Source organism: Phyllostomus hastatus, unplaced genomic scaffold, assembly GCF_019186645.2.
Source record: "Phyllostomus hastatus isolate PE091 unplaced genomic scaffold, TTU_PhHast_1.1 phas_contig_40, whole genome shotgun sequence".
NCBI classification, from domain to species: domain Eukaryota; kingdom Metazoa; phylum Chordata; class Mammalia; order Chiroptera; family Phyllostomidae; genus Phyllostomus; species Phyllostomus hastatus.
In genome coordinates, this window is record NW_025333872.1 from 18,916,691 (window position 1) to 18,936,935 (window position 20,245).

General features: G+C 36.5%; 1 protein-coding gene across 3 annotated transcripts in view; it reads left to right on the top strand.

Annotated features, from left to right (window-relative positions):
* The first annotated feature begins 582 nt into the window (after positions 1–582).
* Positions 583–20,245, top strand: part of ZNF451 (zinc finger protein 451) — an 80,817-nt gene continuing 61,154 nt past the window's right edge. For 2 of the 3 annotated variants that reach the window (XM_045844227.1, XM_045844226.1), the window contains exons 1-3: positions 583–749; positions 1,228–1,311; positions 10,326–10,406. In XM_045844227.1, the coding sequence (XP_045700183.1) occupies positions 729–749; positions 1,228–1,311; positions 10,326–10,406 (186 nt within the window). In that variant the 5' untranslated portion in view covers positions 583–728. Of the gene's footprint in view, positions 750–1,227; positions 1,312–10,325; positions 10,407–11,858; positions 19,107–20,245 lie in introns of those variants that run through there. The other variant, XM_045844228.1, reaches the window with a different exon arrangement.

The window sequence follows — 20,245 nt, forward strand, 5'->3', positions numbered from 1 at the left end:
TTCAAGCTAACCTGGAGACTGGAGATCTGATCTTCAATTTTCTTCTTAGGTTGTATTAATACAAGCTATGTCTAGGAGACTGAAGCTTGAGAGCAGTTGAGCAAAGACACAACAGATTTCTTTTCTGATCTTACAGTTCAGCTAAAACTCTACATTCCTGACCCTCCGTTAAACAAACACACAAACAAACAAAAAAGACAAGAAAAAAAAATTGAGTAGTGCCCAACACTGCCTTTAAGCCCACAAGCGAACAAAATCCAACTGGAAACCTTCTTCACATCCACGTCCCCGCCCTTCTCTATTAAACAGTACCTAGCCCACCCACCGCTCGGCTGAACTGCTGTGATGTCACCATGGCGAAAGGCATGCTGTGTGCCTTCGGGTACTTTCTCGCTCTTTTCCACCGATTCTTGGGCGTCCACGGACGCTAAGAGAACTACAACTCCCAGAGCCCTTCGCGGTTTGGGGAGGGTGGGGACTGTGGGAAAGAGGCTCCGGAGGAAATCGGGCTAGAGCTGGCTGCTCCTCCTTCTGAAGTGGGTTTGTACCTCTTTTCCGCTAGCAGCGTCAGGCGGCGTCAGCGCTCACGCAGGGGCGGGTCACGGCAGCGCGAAGCGGTGCTCGGCGGGAAGGGAGGTCGTGGCGGTAGCCGTGTCTGCGGGGACAACAGCAGCGGCGGCCGCAGGGACAGCAGGAGCAGCGGTGCTGTCAGTTAGGCCGTCGGAGAAATGGGAGACCCTGGGTCGGAGGTGAGTAGGAGAAGCACGAAGCGTTTTGTATTTTGTTGGGTGTGAGGCCTGGTGCTCAGCTGCAGCAGAGGGGCGATACCTTCAGCGTCTGTGGCCGAGCTTGGCGTTGGGAACGGTGCTGGTCTGAGCCAGGAGCTAGCAGAAACAATGGCCGCCCAGCCGCCCCCGGGCCCCAGCACCAGCTCTGAGTTTCTTGTTGCTGCTGCTTGGCGGGCAGGCTTGCTGTTCGATAGTGAGCCTGCATCCTTCGTTCTCCGCAGATGGGGAAATCCTGAGAAGCCAGTAACTGGCTTTCGCTGTCTGGTCCATGCAGCTCCACGTATGCAGAGGCATAATCCAACTCCATCGAATTCTGTTCTTAGTCTGGTTTGTGTGGAATTGTGCCGTCAGTTTCCTTTAAAGCTCGTCCTTTCTGAGAACATCTCTTCCTGCAAATTTGTGGCTGTACAGATAAGCATGTTTTGGCTTATTTTTGTAGATAATAGAATCCGTTCCTCCAGCTGGGCCTGAGGCAACTGAGTCCACAACCGATGAAAATGAAGATGACATTCAGTTTGTTTGTGTAAGTAGCAATGATTGGGTTTTTCCCAGAGTCAAAGCCTGCGTGGTAAGCGATTACGAGACTACACCTCACCTGTTCGTTCATCATCCAACAAATATGTTCGCTCGTCTAAGGTACTAGACAGTGTGGAGCATGGCACAGGATTAGCAAATGGACCCAAAGAAGGTTCTGAGCAGCCGCAACAGCCATCACAAGGACTGTTGGTTAAGTACATGTTGCAGCTTAATCACTCTTCTCACACCTTCCTGCAGAGCCATTTTATACTCCGTCTACACAAAGTTCTGGTCTCTTGAGACTGTGTATTGAAATGGGGCAAGAGTGTCTTCTGAGAAGAGACACAGGTGAGGGAGAAGGGACAGCTAATGATGAGGAAGTATGTAGAAAATAGGGGTGTTGTAAGAACTCAAAACCTGAGGATTACGCAGCTCCATAATGTGGAGGCAGATGGCTTGAAGGTCTCACTAATCCCTGAGGTCATGATGTTACAGCATAGTACAACAATTGGTGTTCGTAGTGAAGGTCCTTGCATTACCAGGAATTTACTATATAGTATTTTCTGACTTTATTTCTTTGGAGACAGTTTTCAGGCATTAGTAAGTGTAGATTCCTAAGCCTCACTCTGTATCTACAGAATTTGAATGTGGGCCTAGGAATCTTTATTTTGGAAAAATACAAGGACAGACGAGTCTCTGGACCACTCTTTGTAAAGCATTGATTTAGGGAAATAGTGGGTATGATGTATTTTGGGATGATTTTCACCCAAAACTTTTAAAGTATAACAAGTATACTTTAAAGCAGGGTTATCAAACTTATTTTCACCAGGGGCCACATCAGCCTTGAGGTTGCCTTCAAAGGGCCGAAATAATTTTAGGACTGTATAAATTTAACTCCTTAACTGTTAAGTAGTTGAAATTACATTTGGCCTTTTGAAGGCAATTATGAGGCTGATGTGGCTCCCTGTGAAAATGAGTTTGATTCCCCTGCTTTAAAGTACAGCTTTGTTACACTGTAACAAAGAATAAAGTAATATGGGTAAAGTAGTATTTTACCGAGATAATACCTTTGCTATAAACTATTCTGAATACTATAGTTGAGGTTTGCTATTAGGTGTGTAATTTTTATTTAACAGCATCTGATATGTATTTGTATTCATTTTGGGACAACTTAGTAAAAGTAGTTATTAAACAGTGTTATCTAGTATCCCAACATTAGGTCCATTTTGGTGATCCATTACTGTATTGTGCTTTAATGGGTTTATGTAGGAGTCTTTCACAAGATCATTTTGTGCCTTGTTCTCCAATGCTAGTGTATAGGGCACTCTTTTTCATTTTAAACTTTTAAGGTTTTGGGGTGGGGGGTGTACTTAGAAGAATTGTATCCTGCCCCTTTAGTCACTGTAGACTGAAGTATGTTTGGTAACAGGATTCCATGGCTCTTGACAGATATTTCAGGTTCTTCCTGAATATTGATATATTCGATAATATCTTGATATTTTGTATAAATATAAGTAAGAATGACATACTTCTTTATGAGCCACATGTCTTAGTTTGAAAGACACAGATGGAATTTACTAAAATAAGATTTGGAAAATAATATATATTTTTTTGTGCTCTAGAATGAAAAATTGTAGTTTGTAACTAATATAAGTTTGTATTAGAAGTTTAAAAATGTTCTTGAAATTTTATTTTAAATATAGAGAACTTGTTAATCTTTGCATCTGGAATAAAAAACATGCAACCAGTGTTTTGTCGAGGTTGATACAACATTTTATATTTATCCCAGTTTTCTAGTATAGGTTGGGAGATTTGATAGTTCCACATGGAGAAATGAATTATATGTATCAAGTGCAATTATAATCCTAGAAGAAACCTATTAAAAACATCCCCTCTGTCTTTTTAGTGATAACACTTAAATGACAATGATACCTTAATTCCATTTCAAAATACAGTTAGAGATGGAACCTTCTATTTCTTTCTGTCACCTAATCTTATACTTAACTCCTCCAGGTAACTCTTATCCAATAAAGATAATGCTTAAGATTTATTCAGATACAAAAAGACCATTATGATGTCATTTCTGGATTTACTCTGGTTTGGATTTCTTAGTTTGCTGTTAATTACATTTTGTCATCTTCAGTCCACATGGTGCACAGCAGTCTTTCTGTGGTTTCCAAAATACAGAATCTGAAACTAAATAGCATGCTGAAAGAAAGGATAAATATAAATGTACAGGTTCAAATAACCCTTTTTGTTTATATTGCATTGGCCAAAAAGTCAGTTACCGTATTTTCAGCTATAAAACACCCCCCCCACACACAACTCCCCACCAGATTTGGGAGGAAAGTGGGGATGCATCTTATAGTCTGAATATCGCTTGCCTGGCTCGCTGTGGGGGCGGAGGGGCGGCCTATGTTATTTATGTTACTAGGTATTTTACTACATTTTTTTACTTCAAAGTTTTTTTTCCTATTTTCCTCCTCTAAAACCTAGGTGCGTCTTATGGTCCAGTGCACCTTACAGTCTGAAAAATTTGGTACTTTTTTTCGGTAGTAGTATTTAGTTGTCTTTAACTTCATTTGAAACAAGATTTGTTAGATTGTGTTGTGATAGCTGTCATATCATTGTACATTTAAAAAGAATAAAAATTGGTGAAATTTTGTGCAACCATTTTAATATTGAAGATTGAAGAAGATACACATTTTTGATATTTTATACATTATTATTTCAAGAAAGGTAAAACTGCAACTGAAACACAAAAAAGATTTGTGCAGTGTATGGAGAAGGTGCTGTGACTGACTGAATGTGTCAAAAGTGGTTTGCAGAGTTTCTTGGTACTACTGATATTTTGGCCAAATAATTCTTTGCCATGGGGCTGTCTTATGGATTGGAAGATGCTTAGCAGCACCCCTGGCCTCTACCCACCCGAATCCAGTAGCAGGAAATATCTGGCATACTCAAAATATCCAAATCAATGAAGTTACTGGTGAAAATGAAAAATGTGTCTTTTAGTTTATGGAAAAAACTAAATGAACTTTTTGGCCAACCCAATATTTTATTAAAATGTAAAATAGAACACAATTCATAAGAGAACTGTTTGATTTTTGCAAAGCCAATACACCTGTATAAACAGCTCCAATCAAGAAACAGAATGTTACCATGACAAGAACTTTTCATTTAGATCTTTTTCTCTCATTTTCTGTTTAGTAATACAACTCTTTATTCAACCATCTTTGTGTCTTTCTTTGAAAGTGGATATTTTAATAGACTCCCAAAAACTGTTTAAGCTAAGAGCTTGATGATGTGATTTTTCAGTGCTACTCTGGAAACAAAGCTATTTAAAACTGCTGAGGCAGCTTATAATCTTGAGAACAGCACCTGAGATTTAGGTTTCAGCTAAGATTACTAGTTTATTGTAGAATCATTGAACATGTGAAAAGAATAAAGGAAATTAAGGTATAATTTTATAAATAACCTGAGCACATAGGTCAAATGGTAATACTTTACCTGCAGTAGAATGGGTCATAGGCAAAAAAAAAAAAAAATTAGGGTATCCTTTGTTTGGGTGTTTAGGATTGTAATGAATTTAATAAAAAGAATTTGGAGCTCATAATATGCAAAGTCATGAATTAAGTACAGTAGAGCTATAAATATTAATTGGAAATATATTCTACCCAAAAATATCAGTATTTCAGTGTGGGAGATGAAGTAGATGAGAACTATGTAAATAGTTCTAGTAAGTACAAAGTTCTTTTATAAAAAGAACATGGTGCTTTAAAAAAAAGACTTTCAGTTTATTACTTTGGCATAAATAGCATTTAGTATTCATATGTATTTAAAATGTCATTTTGAGAAGAAATAAGGAAAGACATCAACTGGGAAAGCAGGATTTGTGTAGTTCTGGTGAATAAAATTTTTTTTTTTTTTAATGTGAGAGGAAAGAATGATGGTCCAGATATATAGATCTTGAATTGTGGACTAAATATGAACTTACAGTGGGAGATTGGGAACCATTTGAAATTTTAGAACTGAGCAAGACTGCAGAAGTAAACTGTGCCCCTAACTTCTCTATATGGAAAAAAATGAATTATATCAGGTTTTAGATTAGGTTTTTGCATCTTCTTAAATCCATATTTGTTTTAGACTGGAGTAAAAAAAATTTTTGTATCCTATATCTTAGTATATTGGCATCACTTTTCAATTAGTAAGCAGTTGATGTTTTGGTATGAGAATTAGTGTTCTAATAACGAATGAAACCTTTTTTTACTTATTTTTTTTAAGAACTACTTTTTTTTTAAAGATTTTTTTTAAAGATTTTAATTTATTTATGTTTAGAGAGGGAAGGGAGGGAGAAAGAGAGAGAGAAACATCAATGTGCGGTTGCTGGGGGCCATGGCCTGCAACCCAGGAATGTGCCCTGACTGGGAATCGAACTTGCGATGCTTTGGTTCGCAGCCTGCCCTCAATCCACTGAGCTACACGAGCCAGGGCTTTACTTAATTTTTTAAAAAACTTAATCTAATTAATACAGCTGTGTTCCTGATCTGTTTTGCTTATGTCTGTATTCCTGCCCCTAAACTGTGTGGCCTTGGAAGTAGAATCCTTTGGTTTTGTTATTGGTATAGAGGAGATGAAAATGAGGGTTTACTAGTTGATAAATGGAGTAAATTCAAATAAAATACCTTGTAAATGGAGGACCACCTGCATTTATAGTTATTTAGGATATGAGCAGTCAATATAAATATGAGACCTTATTTCTTCTCAGTGTTTGTATTATAAACATTATTTTTTTAGGGGAGTTAACTTATTTTTTACTGTTCTGAATTACTCTGAGTTGGGGATAATAGCAGGTAGTCCTTTTTGTCTTATTGACAAGTGTCTTATCTCAGAAACTTAGGTAATAAGCATGATTTAAAAATAGTACATATAGCTCTGGCTGATGTGGCTCAGTGGATTGAGTGCTGAACTGTAAATCAAGGGGTCGCTGATTCAATTCCCAGTCAGGGCACATGCCTGGGTTGCAGGCCAGGTCCTCAGTAGGGGGTGCAAGTGACAACCATACATTGATGTTTCTCTCCCTCTCTTTCTCTCTCCATTCCTCTCTCTCTAAAAATAAAGTATTTAAAAAATAAAAATAGTACATATATGTATATTTTTAATACCTCAGTTGCTTTGACTACACAATTATATGTTTAGAGAACCAGGTATACCTCACCTAGTTTTCACATTTGTTAAGTGGGATAATAGTAATTCAGTATTTTACCTTGTCAGGTAATTGTGGAGATTAAATAAAATCAAGTGCATGAATAATTTAGCATAGTCCCTGTACAGGACACAATGACAAATGTTATCGATTAATAGGAAAATAAATGCAGTAGTGAAATGTTTTGACTGCCTTATTATGGGGTAAGTTTTTCCATATCCACTGTGGAAATTAGCTGAAATGTAGAGTATTTGTTTATAAAATAATATTTTCCTTTAGGATACTTCTCTTATTTTTCCACTCAGCCTCTTTGCCTTTTTGGAAGTCTCAGACCCTTATCTCTCTTTCTACCATTCTGGCACTTATAACTTCGTAATTATTTGTTCAGTGAATAATAAATATTCTAACTGACTCCTGCCTTTTCTCACTTTTAGATTTCCTACATCGATTCTTTTTATCTTCTTACTTTGTGTGAATTATATGAAGTTGCCATTGTTTAGTTGTGTGTATCATTCTAACGGTTCATTCCAATAACACATTTCTGGTAGTCTTCTTTCATCTGTTTTTAATCCTGCCCCTTATACTATTTCTACATTTACTTTTTAATCCTGTTTGTGGCCAGTGTCCTTATTCTGTTTTTTTCCTGCCCATTTTGCATTTTACGTTGTGCCCTATTACATACTTTCTTTCATCTCCCTTGTTTCTGTACCTACTATCTGTTCATGAAAGTTCTACCTCTACCTCTGTATTTCTGGTAACCTGGGGACTTTCTTAGTGTGCTATTTCTGTGGGTATATAATAAAATTATCTAATGCATATTTCTTGAAGAGTGTAAACTCAGGTAATTACATGAACAGTAGAAGCTGTTTTTAACTCCTCTGCTTTCTTCTTAGATTAACATGATTTTGATAATTAGATTTTAGTCTTAAAGTAGGTGATGCATCTCTGTTGACCACACATTGGAGAATATCTGTTTTCTTTTTCTCTTTTTTAAACTTGCATTTTTACAGTTTAGGCAAAAATCCCAGTTACTTTATTCATGATTTCTGCCCAGAAGTTTTGCTTTCTGGTTGTATCTTATAGTGGCAGGATCACTACCTGCAAGGTGAGCAATTTGCCTGCAGAGAAACTAGCCTAGTGAGAGAAACAAGCTATCTTTGAGACTGGATGCTTCTTTCAGGGTCTTTAACTAGATCTTAGCTTCTGTCTCCAGACTCTAATCTTTTTATGTTAGTTTTTCCACTGAATTAAACACTTTGGCTTGCCAACAGTCAGTTTTCTGTATCTTAAGAAATCTTTCCCTCAGCCATATTCTCCTCCTGTGTTCCTTTCTCTTGTTCTCAACATACTAGATTTTTTTTTTTCAAGAAATACTCTTTACTCATGTCCTTTACTGCCTTATTTTCTACTCAATTTTTAAATTAGAATGGCTTCTATACTCACTATTTTCCTGACAGTTGCTCTCTCAAAGGCATTTTAAAATCTGTTGCCAGATTCAGTGGGTTTTTTTTTTTTTGGTGTTTTTGGCTTCATTTAACATTGATAACTTTTTGTTGAGGTTTAGTCTATCTTTAGCTTCTTTGAGTTTATAAATTCTCCAATCCTTTTCCAATCTCTGATTTCCTACTTAAAGGCAGAGAGGGTACTAGCTTAGATCACCATCATATGCTTCACATAATCACATAATCAGCTTCATATTTTTAAAAAGTTATTAAAATTGGTGATCTATCCCCAGAGAGGGTATTAGCTTAGGGGTCAAACCCACATCCAAAAAAATCATATGTAAAAGAGAAAACTTTAAATATATGGGGGATAGAGGAGGTTAAAAGATATGACAACTGAAGTAATTTTTTTATTATGTGATGGTAAATCACATAATAAAGCTGATGACGGTGGGGTAGGATCATAATAGTATTAGGTACTATTCAAGGCCCTTCTTCCTTGAATCCTAAAATTCCAGCATTTCCTCAAGAGCCTTCTGGAATCTCTTCTGCTCTTCACTTTATTCCTTAGCAACAACATAGTTTCAATTTAAAACTAGAGTTAATAGTCTTTTAGGGGAGCCATTCCCAAATTTCTATTCTCAGTTATGTTCATACATCCAGATTACAGGCCTGCATTTCCAGCTCTCTGCCAAATACCTCTGTGTACCATTAGCATATCAAATCATCATATGCAAAAGAATATCAGCTTTGTGTTTTTGTATTCCAAATTTATATTTATGGCATTAGTATCCTTCTAGTCACCCAAACTTGAAAACTTGAATGCCACTTTGATTTCTGGTTATTGTTGGGGTTTCATTTTGTATTGCCAGTGTTTTTTTCCCTCATTATACCATGCACTATTCTCGTATATGCACCACAACACTATTCTTGTTATCGTCACTATTTTAGTTCTACATTATTTTGTCTCTATACTGATTAATTATTCTGCTTTCCCTACTCCTTATACTTCTTTATGTCATTAATCTTCTTGAAGCAGAACTCTCAAATAATGCTACTACCATTTTATTTTTGTTAATTTTTAAAAAGATTTTATTCATGTATTTTTAGAGAGGGGAAGGGAGGAAGAGAGATAGATATCGATTGGTTGCCTCTCATACATGCCCCTACCAGGGACCAAACCCACAACCCAGGCATATGCCCTTACTGCGAATGAACCAGTGACCTTTTGCTTTGCGGAATGATGTCCAACCAGCTGAGCCACACTGGTCAAGGCTGTTACTCCTATTTTAGTATTTATTAATTCCCTTTTGTGTGTGGAATAAAATTGAGGCTTTTAAGCCTAGCATCCAAGCCTGGTTCATTATAGAGTCAGTATGGATAGAAAGAAAGGATGGAGAAGAATGAGGTTTAGTGTTTGAATCTGTAGAAGTGGGAGATGAAAAGGAGCTAATGGTCAGAGAACTCCAGGATTTTAAGCTTGGATATCTAACGAATCATTGATACCCATTCCATTTGAAAAGCATTGGATCATAATATCTATGCCCTTATAGGTTGTTTCTGTATTATTCACCCTTTCCCCAAGGAATTGACACAGTCCTAATAATCTCACCGGTATTAGCCTCTTCTAGGCCTCGTCGTTTCTTATTCATGTATTCGGTTGGCCAAAAAGTTTGTTACATTTTTTCCATATGATTGCTCTAGTAGCACTTAGTTTTCTTTAACTTCATTCAAAACAATTTTGTTAGATTGTATTGTGACAGCTGTAATATCAGCATGCATTTTTTTAAAAAGTTATTAAAATTGGTGAAATTTTGTGCAACCATTTTAATATTGAAGATTGAAGAAGTTACACATTTTTGATATTTTATGCATTATTATTTCAAGAAAGGTAAAACTGCAACTGAAACACAAAAAAGATTTGTGCAGTGTATGGGGAAGGTGCTGTGACTGACTGAATGTGTCAAAAGTGGTTTGCAGAGTTTCTTGGTACTATTGACATTTTGGCCAAATAATCTTTGCTGTGGGGCTGTCTTATGCACTGGAAGATGTTGAGCAGCACTTCTGGCCCCTGCTCTATCAATAGCAGGAGATAGCCAGCATACTCAAAATAATCCAAATCAATGAAGTTAGTATTGAAAATTAAAAGTGAATGTTTTATTTTATGGAAAAAATGTAATAGACTTTTTGGCCAACCCAATACATACTCTGAATATTTTTCTTTGCCTTTATTCTGATTCTGATTATTTTCTGCCAGCCATAAGGTATCCTCTTCAGAGGAATTCTTGCCAATCCCAACAAAGATGATTCTTTTAAATGCTAGTTTAGTTTGAATAACTTCATGAATTGTGAATTTGCTCAATTCTTTCATAGGAAGGACCATTGAGACCTGTTCTTGAATACATTGATCTGGTCAGCAGTGATGATGAAGAGCCAAGCACCTCTCATAGTGATGTAAGTACATTATATGGGATTTGCATTTCTTTACCCCTGTCATTTAAGAGGTATTCTTGAAAGAGAGTTATCAACTCATGGGTGACTGTGTTTGGTGCTTTACAGAATGGCCCATTACTGTTAAAATGGGCCATGATAGGTAGTCCATGGAGGTCTTTGCCCAGAATATCTCCGTCTTTCAGTGAGGATGTGAAAGGATGACATGACACATGGAAGTTCTAAGCCTTGGAGGTAATATCTGATAAAAGGGAAATGGAATAAAAACTGCAAGCTTTTTGGCTCCTGTGTCCTTCTCCTTTCCTATCTCTCTTCAGGTGCCCTATATAACTGGATCCTTTTTATCTATAACCATGTGGCCACAGAAAGTTTGTTTTATCTTGGAAGAAAAGATATGTAAAGATCCTTTAGAAAATGGCATGTGGGGAAGGGTTATAGGTGATAAATTACTTCAGTTGTCATATCTTTTAACCTCCTCTATCCCCCATATATTTAAAGTTTTCTCTTTTACATATGATTTTTTTGGATGTGGGTTTGACCCCTAAGCTAATACTTTCCTTACTTTGAGAACCAAATTAACTGAGCTTTTTGTGGCAGTCTTGTCTTTCATTTGTAGCCCGAATTGCTATTGATAGGTTATTTACTTGATGGATTAGAGAATTCCTGGCTCTTGTTCAAGGTGACCAGAAGCTTCTTGTTTTGTGATAGTAGGGAATTGAGACTTGGACCTGGAATCAAGATACCTAGGTTTTATTCTCAGCTTTATTCCTTATTAATTCTGTCACTTTGGATAAATTAAGTAACTTTTTAACCTTAGTTTCTTTATCAAATAAGAATAGTACCTACCTCACAGGGTTGTTGTGAGGATGAAATGAGGTAACAGAAATATATGTAAGCGCCTTGAAAACTATATATTAGGAATTTGCAACTGGAAAGTTTTGTTATTCATGGAGAGTGAATGAGAGACTTATTAAAGGGGTTTAAAAGTGATTCTACAATGGAGGACTTTTAGAAGAAACTATTTTTTTCTCTGAAACTTTCCCCAAGTTTTCTCTGCAGTTATTAGCTCCTACTTGTTGACTTAAATATGTTAAATGGATTTTTTTAAAAAATCATTATCACCAATGGTCTCACTACTTTTTCTTATCCTGGCATGGGACCAAGCAGCAAGCTAGGATGGCACCACTGGGTTTGTTTGTACTCTCTTTTTTCAGAGACAGAGTGCCAGGTTAATGCCAGTGATTGGTATTGGGTCTTTGGGAAAGTGAAGTTTGTGGATTTGATTTCTGGGAACCCCCTTGCTGACCTGTAGTGGATTGCATCTTTCATTGTTAATTATAATAATTTAAAAAATTGAATTCTACTTACTGGACATGCATCTCTGCACTTGAAAGTTAACATATTAAAAGCATTTTTTTTTCTTCCTTGGTTTTCTTGTTCATGTGGATAACCCAGAGAATGCCTGAGTCTAAGGTGCCATCCTCTGAGAATCATCGCCCAGAAATGTGCTCTAGCTGCAGTGTTCCTCTTCCCATTGGAAAGAGCAACTCCTCTGGGAGTTGCACCAGCAGTCCACAAAGGATAGTTTCTCAACCTTCTTCTGTTGAGAACCCATTGGAGAACCAGAAAAATGATCAAAATAATTCAGATGTTAAGATCTCTGAGACAGAAACACTTAAGTCATCACAAAATTATCAGACTCTGCCTTCATCTCCACTTCTGGTCCCCCAAGAATCTTTGGTCTCTTCAGAGGTCAAGGAGGATTTATCTCCAGAGTCTTCATCTTCACAGCATGGACAGGATGCCATCCTCTATCTCCAGACACAAGTGGCTGAGATGTCCCGAGTGATACGTGATCTTCAGTCTAGGAGTTGTTTCAGATTTCATCATTCTAGGCCAAGTGAGAACTCCTCAGTACCTTGGGACATCACCTCCAAGGAAGAAAACTTATCCACAGTTGAAGAAGAGGCTGACTGCAAGTCCCCTTCAGCTGATGACAAAGGGCAGCCAGCTGACCCCAGTCAGACTAGTTTCACAGGCCTTTTGAAGAGAATGGAACAGAGAGGTGTTATAAAGAGAGTAACATTACAGTCTGAAGGAGAATCATGTGACGGAAAACCTGATTATGTGACCTCTAAAAAACGTTTGGTTCCTCCATTGCATCCTCTTCTAAGAATTGCTACCACTGAGGTTTTTAAAGACCCAGCTGATTGCCATCCTTCTTCTTTCATGGGACACAGGGTATATCCTGTGGCCAAGGATACCTCTCCTTTCCAACCAAATCCTCCAGCTGAGGGCCCCATTGTAGAAGCTTTAGAGCATAGCAAAAGAGGAAGCACAGCATCTCCTCTAGATTCTACCTCAAAAGAAATGGAGGTCATGGGTTGTAGATTCTACCATGCTGCTTCCATTGCAGCCCGAGCTGCTAGCTACATGGCCTATATGACTCAATATCAGCGTAAACTCTGGGAAGACATGGAGGACCTGGTCCACGACCCAGAATTTGATCGTGGAAAAGCAAGATGTATAATATCTGATGGTATGGATGCAGGCCTTTGGCAGCTTTGTACTACTAGGGACATAATGGACTCTGTAGTCAGAGTTATGGCAATGGCAGTAGACTACAGAAGGCAAGCCTGGCTCCGACTTACATCTCTCACTAAGAAAACCCAGGAGAAGATCTCACACTTGCCTTTTGATGGCACTTCCCTCTTTGGACAAGATGTGAATGCTGTTGTTGCAGAAGAAAACAGTATAAAAGAAAATGACTATAAAGACCACAGCAAATACTATAACCAACATCGATATTTTTATAGTCATGATCAGAAAGTACATTATCACAACAGAGGGTACTCCAAAGGGGATTGGTACAAACCCCGAAATCACCCCTATAGATACAGAAAAAAAGGGGAATCTCCAGAACGCCATGGGTACAAGAATTAGTAGCCTGAATTTCAGCAGTATAGCCATCCAGCATCCTAAGTATTTATTTGGTCTTCCTGACTTACACAGGATTTACAGGTAGGAGGTCACCTCCAAAACTGAATGAATGTCTAGAATTACCACAGCTGATGTTTAAATTCTAGACTTTTGGAATGAAGTATATAATAAAGATAATCATCTTTTATTGGCCAAATGAGCAGCAGAGACTTTTCATCTGAGTAGGGCTGGACAGAGATTTACCCATTACTTCTGGTTCAAAGTAAGCCCAGAGGAAGATACTCAGGAATTTGAATCCTCTTGTGATTAAAGAAGAATATAAAGATTGTTCCTCAGGAAAATCTTGCTGGTAAACTGAGGACTAGCAGATTTTGGGCCTGGAAATAACCTACTACTTACTAGGTCTCTGTTTAACACAGAGGCAAATCTTTTGTCTTTAGGTCATCAGTACTTCCTTGTTCTGGCTTCATTGGTCAGATCTTCACAAAATGACAAATCTGTTATAATCTGTCTATATCAGGATGATCAACTCACTGGGGGTCCATACTACTCTCAAGCTCTATGAGACTTCAAAATCAACCATGAAGCTGTATATCTAGAACTGGAATTGAAATTTTGCCAAATCCAATTTGCTTCTAGTGAGATGACTAGACGTCACAGGTCTACTGTCGGCACCAGCTGGAAAGATACTTTTCTACCTGTAACATCTCTGTAAAAATTTCACAGTAACTATCTTCATTGAGACTGATGGCTATCGTGCCATCACCACTTCAAGTTACGTATGAGGGAATTTTTTGCTGTTATCACTCATAAGTCTTTGACCTATCAAGCTCTCATATCAAACTGTGAGACCCAGTAATGGAGTTCTGTCAGGATAATCTGGACCTTTCACCAAGATGACCTTCTAAAACAAACCCACCTTCTAAACACTTAACTTTTTCCGAGCTTGATAATTCGTCACACTATAAATACAAAAAAGATAATACACCAAAATATACATTGGTGCCCTGGAAATAAAGGATATTACTCATACCATCCAGGCATGCAAATCTGAACTCTTAAAAGAGCAAGAATTCCAAACATGCCTGACAATCCAGTCCTCTTACTATAATAAAGAGGGATGCCATCAATCCATGTTACTGAGAAATCCTTAAGACTTAGAGTGTAACTGTGGATGCAGTAAAGAGAATATCACGCACTTCTGGTTCTGGATATCTATTTAAATGATGATATCCATTAACGATATCTTAAAATCTGAAATCAAGACTTCAGAGACATATCTTGGTTTATTGGTTCCTTAATCTAGTCAGACTCTTACAATGAGAGATGACTGACTTTTTTGCTCCCAATTGGTTCAATTAAGATTTCTCTACCATCCTGGAACTAGCAGCAGATACCTCAATTATATGTCCCACAATGCTCTTTTTAATTTCAAGACAGTGGCTGTACTGTATATGAGCCCTTGTCTTCGTAGCATGACTTCAGGAATGGAGACACTTGTCAAGTTTGTGGGATCTAGATACATGGCCTACTATTATTCACTTGCCAGTCAAAAAAATTTCTTTTATCAGACTTATAATTTTGTAACTTCTTTGTCAAACATCTACATTTTCTCATCTGCTTGATCCAAGTATTTTGGGTATACTGTTAATGGAATGTAACTGTTCTAGGATTCACGTGGTTTCTAATTTCTTGGTATAGTTCTTGCACAGTGGTGATTGACAGTTTTTCTCGTGCCCCACTTTTCAGTAGTTTATTGGAGTTTCATTCTTCCCCATCATAACCATATTCAGAAACATATTTGTGCTGTAGAGGTTAAAGTGGCAAATATCCCTACTTGGAATGAGTTATTTTGTTAGATACTTTGAGGATACTGTATTGGTCCAGTTTGTAGATTAAGCTACAGTCTTTGATAGAGATCATCTTGCAAAGTAGGTTAAGTCATACCTACAGTTAACATTTATCTTTATTTTTTCTATATTTCTACAGTCATCTACTCTTTTAGGTCCATGCCAGTGCTATAGGAACTGTCTTTCAAATTGAACTCTAGAAGAGCATTGATTATCTTCCTGTAAAGAAACAAGGGCCTACGAAATCATAAAAAGATTTTTATAGTACATGATTTCTACTATACCAGTTGAGTAGTCTCATGTGCCATTGACGTGGGACTATAGTTTATTCTGTGAAAGAACTAGTCACTGGAAGAGAAAGAGACCTTGAAACTTCTATATGGCTGTACATGCATATTAAATTAGCTGAGGCTACTTCAAACTGCTCCTGCTTTTCCATTGCTCTCCTTCCCTGAATTAAATACTGGGTCACAAACTTGATGGTCTTTGAGGTACTCTGATTTTCCAGAAACCAAACCAAAAAAAAACGATGCTTGAAGGTATGATTCTCTGAAATTGCTTTGGCACTTCTGCTTAATATGCTCCTCCTTTGTAATTTTTGTATTTTTTTTTTGTGGTTTAGAAAAAGACAATATAAAATTTACCACCTTAACCATTTTCAAGTGTACAGTTCAATAGTGTTAACTATATTTACATTGTTTTGTAGCTCCTCCTTTCTTAAATATTTCTAAAACAGCATTGCTATTCTCTTCCTCTTGTGTTATGTTGCTCAGTAACAAAGCTGAAAAAACATTGCTTTATCACTTCCTAATTGATATGTCCAACCTTCTCCAGAGAATTTTCCTAAAAGTAAAGAGGTATTGGGAAATTATTGAATTGATCAAGTAGCTCACTTCTGAAGGCATTTGACAACTGAATGGGGATAGGGACAAAATACTACGGAGTTGGGACTGTTTTTAGCTATAGAGTAGCTTCTGTCCTGATGACAGAAGAAACAATATCCTTAACCTGTTTGGTTTTTACTATTTTAAAGTTTTTCTCTGACATACTTGAATTATAATGGTGTTATAAAACTAAAAACGAGGACTTTGTCTAGGGACACAACCCCAATAGCATATGGAACTCATAATTAGTCAGATAATAAGTTTTCATATTGTGCCTGCCATGTGCAGAGCCTGTGACAAAATTCTCCATTAGGCCAACCTTGTATGTTTTAATACGTACAGGTTTTCTAGGAGGCCTTGCAATAATTGCAAGTTTAAAGATTTGGTATTCTCAAAAGGGATGTGTCTAATAATACTTTTTCTTAAAAATGTTATTTCTTGACTAGACAAAATGTAGGTGGAGACAATATGATTTCTTGTAGTTACTATGTACAGAGAAATACTATTTCCATTGTTACATGAAGTGCCTTTTTAAATTTCACACTCTTGTTTAAAAGTTAACATTTTGATGTTTTGCATATGTTGCTGGTGATATGTGAATTTTGTACAGTGATTTTTAATCTTGTAGTTTATTCATTTGTACAATTAATTGCACTATCTAAATGTACTCTCCTTCTGAATGTTTGTTTTCTTTATAGCACTGTTAATCCATTTCAGAAGGTTGTAGAGTATGTCCCTCCTTTATTTAAATAACTTCACAGTAGTAAATGTTAGTAATAATAGTGATTGGCTCAATTTTGGGGGCATTGAGGCAGCTTTTGCTTTTATCTGTAGATTCTAGGCTTTTGACTGAGTCATTTGTCTCATATGTAGCCATAGTAGCATAAGTTATATTTGATAAGTGGATGTGCTTAGTTGGTAAGAAGAAACAAGGACATTAGGGAAAAGCAGTAAATTTGCTGATACTTTATCTTACTTTTTTTTAAGACTGTGTAACCACTTCCTTATCATTGTAACTGCACTTAAACTTTTTAAAATTGTGTGACAGCTCCTTTATTGATATAATTCCAGTATTAGCCCTTAAAATGACATTTGAGGGGAGCATAAACTCTTTCAGGCTACTTGGATACTAATTAGTATATTATATTAGTACTGTACTGATAATTTACTGAATGATACCTGACCATATTGATAATGTCCTTAAGGTTCCAGTACATCCAGGATAACCTTTTAATTACTATGAAGAAGGAGGTTGGAATAGACACAATCCAGAATCGCTTCTGGCTATAATATTGGACTCAGTTAAAGGCCACATTAGTATTCTTGAAGATATAATTAATTGACTCGTTCTAATGATACTAGAAATTATGGATTAGGTCTTTGTAAAAAGAGTTTTAAAGATTACAGTAACAAAACTTTTTTAAAGATGTGAGGCATATTATGTCTGTGACTTGCACTGTTTAGGTTTCCTGATCTTTTGAAATTGATGATTTTTTATTCAATGTTAGTGGCTAGTCCAATCAATTGTCATAACTGTATACATTTTTTTGTATATTATTCAGTTGGCCAGATCACTTCTGCATAGTTTTTCATTAGTGGATACACAAACCAACCAGTTTTTCATTTTTCACTTAAGAAAATGTACAGGTGGAAGCTAACAGTAAACTGATGATGATCATGGCATTGGATACAAATCTTTCAGTTATTTTTTCAGATAGACTGAATTTTGTAAGCCATTAAAATACCCTTTTATGGAATTTCCCTTCCTGGTGAATGATGAGAATATTGTTTTATTAAATCTTTTTTCTCTTATAGATTAGTGGGATGATATTTTTGTATAACTTTGTCTTTTCATTTGCTTGACTTTATACAATGAGAACTTTTTAATAGTAGTGTTTGGTACCATTGAGATATCTTATTACTGGAAATTATGTTTGCTTCCAGTTGGATATATCTGGAAGTAATCATAGTTCAACTATGTCCTTTCGGTGTTAGCACATTGGTCCATTCTTCATATTGTTCTTTTCTTCCTTTTTATAAAACATCTCTTTCTAGAAGGATGTCTGATCTTGCTTTAATCTCTTTGATGTAGATTAAATTTTCCATTCTGCCAGTATAAGCTAGCCAGAATTTTGATGTGGCTTTGTATTTGTATATTTAAATACGATGCCTTCAGCATTATTATAGGAGATTTTCTAGTTTTCTCTTATAATGTCCTTAAAAAAAAAGTGCCCAATCCAGTCTCAACCTACCCCCTAGCTATTGAATTTTCATCAGTCTTTAATGCTTTCTTGTTTAATGATAGTATTATTTTCTCATTTTTACATATTTTTCACACAAATGTATTATTACATATAGTTTATGGTCAATTGCATCTTTTCTCTGTATAAAGATTTTAGGCTCTTCACCATGAATTTATAGTACAGCTTGAGATATACTGTATCTTAAAGTTAGCCAAGTTTTCCGTGGGTTGTAAGGGCCTTACTGGTTTTGTTGAGTAACTGTCTATTTCAAATGCTCTATTAGATTTTCTCATGCATTGTTAAGAATTCATAAGAGTTCTCAGGTTATCTGTACTTTTAGGACTTTGGAGCTCTCTCAAGTTACATTGACTTTTCAAATATTCCTGAGTGTATTCCTTAGTAGAAGGTGAAGGTAAATGTTTTATAACTGGTGATAATTTTTAGAGTTCTCCTTTGACTTTAAATACTTCAAGTGTTACTATGAGTTGTGTTAGTTGTCCCTTTATAAGACTAACTTTCATATGCTGTTTTTCCTCAGGAGCTGTTATACGCTTTCTGTTTTTTTTTCCATAACCCATAAGAATGGTTCTATCACAGCGTTCAATTTTAAGGGCTACAATTAGATCTCTTGTTAACTCCTATTTGTATCTATTATGGCTGTGTTTCATGAATTATAATGTAGTATAATGTGCTAAAATAACTACCAGTCATGTGGCCTCTTTATACCACTTTTAGTTATTGAAGCAACAATAATGTAAATGATGGGGGAAAACATTTTTTGATTCACTGGTTTCAAGTTTTCAGTTCTTTTTACATTTATTTACATTAAGCTTCTTGCTGTTAGATGTACAGCCCATTCTTTTCTGTTTTGGGTAGAATATGTTGATAGTTAATTTGTAATTGGTCTCATTTAGAATCTTAACAGAGTTGCATGAATGCTGGTCTTTGTTTAATAGCTTGTAACAGCACCTAATTTCTTTTATTTTGGGCAAAAATGTATTTTGACAGGTCTTGGAAGCACCTTGATAGCCTTGGGTCTAAATGTCATCTTCCTGCCTGGCAAGGAAGTAGAGGAGAGAACCTTCATTTATAGAGCTTATTTTTACTAGGCCCTGTGCTAATTGCAAGATACGTTTGAGGCAGAAATTCACCCTTCTTTTGCAGATGAGGAAATGAAATTTACCAATAAGGAGCTTGCTCAAGTGGTGGAACTGAGCTTTGAATATGATTCTGCTCCTTCATAGTCTGAAGTCAACATTGTGCTAGGCTGCCTCTATGTGTTTTTCAAGGTCCCACTCAAGTCTTACCTCTCTGATATAAACTAATTTGCCATATACTAATCTATGTCTTCCGTGATATATAATCTTTGATATATACTAACCCTTGTATTTATGTCTGTACTCCCATCCCTGAGTACTTGATGTCTTCTATTAACTAATTCCTGGTTATTTCACTCATTGGATCAAAACCCCTAACATCTTAGTTTTCCCATTGAGGTTTTTATAGTGCTAGACTAGGATTCTTGATTCCTGGTCATTGGCTGCTCTTTCCTATGTTGCTTATTTGCATTTCATTTGTTTTCAGCCTTGAATGTTTTAGTTGTGGTTGTCATTGCTACTTTTTTTTTCTTCTACCTTTTTTGTTTGTTACACCTGTTTTGTTTGAGATACACACTTGAAAATTTTTTTAACTGGTAACGTGAGGATATTGGCTTAATGTAAGGAAGGTGGAATGATGCAGAGCACATTGTATTTGAATTATAAACACCTTGCTCTGAGTATTAGCAAGTCACTTATTTCCTGAGCCTCTGCTTTCCTACTCTCAAATGAGGCAGTGCCCAGAAGTATTTTGAAAACTTGGAAGCCCAATATTGATTTCCTTCCTTTAGTAGTTATGCTGTTTCTATCCACATTCATAGATTTCTT